This window comes from Onychomys torridus, chromosome 1 (assembly GCF_903995425.1).
Source record: "Onychomys torridus chromosome 1, mOncTor1.1, whole genome shotgun sequence".
In the NCBI taxonomy this organism is placed as follows: Eukaryota; Metazoa; Chordata; class Mammalia; order Rodentia; family Cricetidae; genus Onychomys; species Onychomys torridus.
The window spans coordinates 143,305,594-143,310,675 of NC_050443.1; the positions used below are offsets into that span (position 1 = coordinate 143,305,594).

Consider the following 5,082-nt stretch of genomic DNA (forward strand, 5'->3'; position numbering starts at 1 on the left):
GATTATTTTTTAAGAAAAAGGCTATGAAAATACTAGTACTTGTTTAAATATACCTAATAGCCGTTTGTTTTCCAAGAGTAGAAGCGCTTTGTTTCAAATTGATCTCCAGTCATCCTCCTGCTCACCTCAGAAAAAGAATCAACTTTCGAAAAATAACGAATAAACTCGGCATGACTAAGAATTCGGCGTGCTAACAATTCTGGAGGCTGAAATAGGAAGATCGCTGGTTCTGGGCCACGAAGAACCACCCTGTGGAAACCCCCCTTTCAAAAACCCAAACAAGAAAGTGGTGGGTGGGGTGAGACAGAATGGAGACTTATTAATTACTCTAATTCTTTTCCTTCTACAAGTTTTGTAAGTATTAAAACTACTTTGTAAGATAAACTTTTGGTCCACAAATATTCCGAATTTTTAAAGCCCATACTTAAAAGGTGTCATTCCTGATACTTTTAATGGATATAAATCATGAGAACGAATTTTCAGATAAGAATGTAAATTTTAAAAGAAATTCCATTTATGAAAGCGAATAAAGAGACATAAAAGGAAACAAGCGATATAGCATCCCAATTTAGTATTTTATTCAGTCTGTAAGACTAGGTTTAATTTTAACACTCCCCGCTGGAGTAGGGCATGTCACAGATACAAGAAACAAAAGTTCCGAAATTGTTCTACTTATATGACATACGGATTTCGGGGATCAGAGCATGTATGAATTCTGTATTTGATTAGGGAACACTTGCAGTCCCTAGGGAATGAAGATGGGGGGGGGGGAGGATTCTTGTGTTGCCAGCTGTTCTGTTTTTATTAACAACGAAACATCTCACTCACGTTCATAATTCATAGGCCCCCAGGAAGTATGCAAATCGGAAAAGCCGTGGAAGCCACAAGTGAAGCGGACAAGACAAGGCGAGACTTGAAGCCCCCAGATTTCCCTGCGTTCGGGCCACCAAGGGAGCAGAACACAGTAGTAACCGTTTGGCGGGACTCAGTGCATGCTCCGCTGCTGGTTCTGCTCGCACAAGCCTAGCAGGCGGGCGGTGCAAACCTAGAGAGCGAGTGGTTCCACCCTGCCACTTGGCTCCAGGTGTGCGAGGGTGAGTCAGCCTGGAGGCTGGGCGCGGACGTTGTTTAAAACGCAGGCAAGGTCCCCTCTCTGCCCGAAAGAGCCGCCAGAGTTGTCAGCCTGCAGTCCTCGGCCGCAGGCTGATGCCTCAGCAGCGCCGCAACGGCCGACAGGTGTCGGCCCAGGCGCATGCCTTTACCTGGAGCGCAGCTCCGGGCACAGTGCTGCTGCTGCTGCTGCTGCTCCTGCTGAGGCTGCTGCTGCAGCATTGTCCGGGCGGCGGCGGACACTTGCAGCCAAGGGGAAACGGCCTGGGGGTGCAGCAGGCAGGACCGGTGCTGCAGCAGGTGGCAGTAGCTCCACGGAGCGGAGGGCGGACTCTGAGCAGCCCCGGTTCCTCCTCCTCTCACCCCCTGCATGATACTGTCGATGGTGAACGAGGAACACCCACGTCCGGGCCGAGATCCGGAGCCCTCGTCCCAGTCCCAGGGCTGGGAACCCAGGACGGGTTGCAGCGCGGGGATGGCGCGAGGTGTGGCCCGGTCCGCATCTTCCGCTTTTCTGGGCGCTTCGGCGTAGGCGGGGGCGGCGAGCAGTAGGTAGCGGAGCGGATGCGGGTGCAGCGGCGCGCACGGGCGGCTCCCGGGCGGGGCGGCAGGACGGGCTCCCAGGCCAGGCTGCGGCGGGGCAGAGTAGCGGAACAGGAGGCTGGGGTGGGAGACGTGCAGGGTGGCGGGCACAGCGGGTGGAGGGAAGGGCCAGTGCTGGGGGCCTCCCGGGGGCGGGTGGTGGCGCTTGAAGCGCTTCCGGCGCCGGAGGAAGCTGCCGTTGTCGAACATGTCCTGGGAGGCTGGGTCCAGGCTCCAGTAGTTGCCCTTGCCCGGGTGGCCGGGCTCGCGGGGGATTTTGACGAAGCAGTCGTTGAGCGACAGGTTGTGGCGGATGCTGTTCTGCCAGGCGGGGAACTTGCGGCGGTAATAGGGGAAGCGGCCGCTGATGAAGGCGCAGATGCCGCTGAGCGTCAGGCGCTTGTGCGGGCTCTGCAGGATGGCCATGGTGATGAGCGCGATGTAGGAGTACGGGGGCTTGGCGGGCTGCGGGCCGTCGGCTGCGGCGGTCGCGGCTGCCCGCGGCGCTCGGAACTTGCGGAGGAATCCCGAGGCGTTGCTCAGACTGCCGCGGTCCCCCGCGCTCCTCCCGGGAAGCCTGCGGGCTCCGGCCCCCCGCAGCGGCGGGTCCTGGCACTTCTGGCTTATCTCCTCCGCCTTCTCCTCGTCGTCGTCCTCCGTCTGGTCTCCATCTTCCTCCTGTGCCAGCACGTCGATCTCAACTTCATCCTGGTCGGAGCTTAGGGGACTGGGCTGCGGAGTGGAGCGAAGGTGCCCAGCTCTTGCCAAGTTCATGGAGGATGGGAGGGAGAGGAGAGGGTGGACGCGGTGGTAGCTCACTAGTTGGGGGTGGGTGGGTTAGCTGGGATGAGTCTGCGGGGAAGCTGGAGCGCTCGCTCCTGGGTTAGCCTTCCTTGTTCTTTCTGTTCCTTCTCTCCAACACCGTGCACTTAGTGTTCTAAGTTTCTCTGAGACGTGTGTGATGGACTTCCCGCTATATATCCCTCTTCCCTTCCTCGGAGTGGGGCCGCTTCCTTCTGACGCGGTCCAATGGTGAGGGTCCGAGGTCCTCTCTTCATACCCACCCACTAACCAAGGAAGATGCTCTGGGCTTGGTTTAACCAGCCAAACTGCTATGACGTTGTCTAGGCTCGGTTAATTTTGCTCTAAAACTGCGCAAGTAAAACGCAGGGAGGAAAACAGGAAATCCAAAGACCTGTGACCGCATAGACATTCAGACCTCTCCAGTACTGGCCTTGGCGAAGGAGAGTGTAAAGGAATGCATCTCAAACAAAATGGCTCAGACTTAATGCTACATGCTCCTTTCAAGAGAAATGGTCCTGGCCTCCATGCAAGTTCCACCAACTGCTCTCGATTTCCCTTAAAGATTAAAACATCCTAGCAATAAGCTGTGAAAGTTCAGTGTGAATTTTAAAAGGCTTAGTCTCTTTACAATCCCCATTCTCCAAAAGGTATAATTATCTTTCACATACATTCAGATATGTCTAGAAGAAGCTTCAGGAAAGCAACATTCTTGCACCCTAATGACAACTGGTATTTTCTTTCTTTCTTTTTTTTTTTTTTTTAAATAGGCTTGACCAACTACATTGGTTTCACCATAAAAACTACTGTTTCCCCACAGTAGTCCTATATATACATAAAGGAATGCCCTCAGTGGATGTGTGTGCCTGCCTGCCTGCCTGCCCTTACCCCTACCGGCCACCCCCAACATCCATCCATAAACACGGAGCGCTTTTACTTTAGTGATAAAGCTTGAAATTAAACTGAGGAAGGGCTGAGCTTCAGGGTTCCTACTACTAGATACATTGCGGTCGGTCCATCGAGAAGCACCCACACTTTCCCAGGACTTACTTGAAGGGTTGGGAGTACCTAAGCTTTTAGATTGGTTTCCTGTAAATTAGCCCAGCAACTAAATTAGCAATATGGTAGAATGTGTTTGTTACATGAATAGAGATTGTAGACAAAATACAACACCATCGTACATATTGGGGAATTCCTGAGGTGGAATCTAACAAAACACAATATGAAAAGATGTTTCTCCTTTTGGAGAACAGCTTGCAAGCCTCTGAGTTAAGCTTCATGCTCTGTGGAGGTTTTTACTGTCCAAGGCTTCATTTTGTGTGGCTATTCTGTGAAGTAGAACAAACAACAGTTCTGAGCCTGTTTTGCGTTTGAATCCAAAGTTGACCAACGATTATTTGTGTGATTCTAAACTGCAGGAGGGCCAGGCAGGTGTCTCATTCAATCGGATACCCCCAGATGCTGCCCTCAACCCCTGCTGGAGGGATGCCGGCCCCCTCCCCATTACCTGAGAGAAGGAGTGTTGTTGGTTTTCCTAAAGTCAGCTTCTATGGGGCTTTGAGTTATTTACAAGTGAAAGGGTGTAAGGAGATGCTGGAAAACAAAACCAAATCCCACATTATCACGGATCTCAAAGGTGACAGGGGCCAACTAAAGATCTCCCTGTGGCCAAAACTGAGGCAATCTGTGCAATAGAACACAGTACCTGAGTTATAACTCAATGTCCAAATATATTTGTGTGTCCACATTGCTAAAAAAAAAAAAAATCAATGATTAAATCAATAGAGGAAATCTCTCTTGCAGAATTTCAAATAACTTTCGTATCTATTGGAGTTGGAACCTAATTCCCAACTACTTTCTGTGTGGGCTGCACATGAGATTTTTCTCCCAAAAAGTACATCAGAAAGAAGAAAAGAGTAGCCTTTCTTGTAGAGAAATCTAATCAATCTAATGTAATCTAATCTAACCTCAGCCAGGGGTTGAAGACCAGCATCCACTATCATGCAGTATGTTGATGTGTAGCTGCTTCGTGTGATGAAAATGCCACTCTGACCTTCCCCCAAAGCCTAACTATAAAAGACAAGTCCCAAATGAAGAGCCCAGGGCACAAAAGCAAGGGATAGCTAAGGCATTGTAGCAGTCTACAGGAATCTGAGGAGACTATTGAATGCACCGTTCTATCCAGGACGGATGCAATAGAAAAGGAATATGTGGTAAGGATTCCAAACAATCGGAGCCTGTATCAATGTTGGTTTACTAAGGGTAACACATGTACCATAGTATGGTGAGATGTTGGTGCATCTATAAACCTAAACCTTTAACACATCCTAGGCCTGGATATTGGATAGTTAAGTTGGAAAAGTGCTTGCCTTGTATGCTCAAGGTCTTGAGTTGGATCCCCAGAACCCACATAAAAATGCTAGGCATGGCAGCACACTTGTAATCCCAGAGCTAGGAAGGTAGAGACAGGCAGATCCCTGAGGCTCCCCGGTCAGCTAGCCTAGACTACTTGGAGAGTCTCAGGATGAAATGATTTTCAGGATGAAATGATGATGATGATGATGATGATGATGATGATGATGATGACGC

The 5,082-nt window shown here is 50.3% G+C and overlaps 1 protein-coding gene across 1 annotated transcript; it reads right to left on the reverse strand.

Annotated features, from left to right (window-relative positions):
* Positions 1 to 1,128: 1,128 nt before the first annotated feature.
* On the reverse strand, positions 1,129 to 2,466 carry LOC118581091 (forkhead box protein D4-like). Its single transcript, XM_036183005.1, has one exon. The coding sequence runs from the start codon at positions 2,464 to 2,466 to the stop codon at positions 1,129 to 1,131; it is 1,338 nt and encodes a 445-aa protein (XP_036038898.1).
* Positions 2,467 to 5,082: the final 2,616 nt, after the last annotated feature.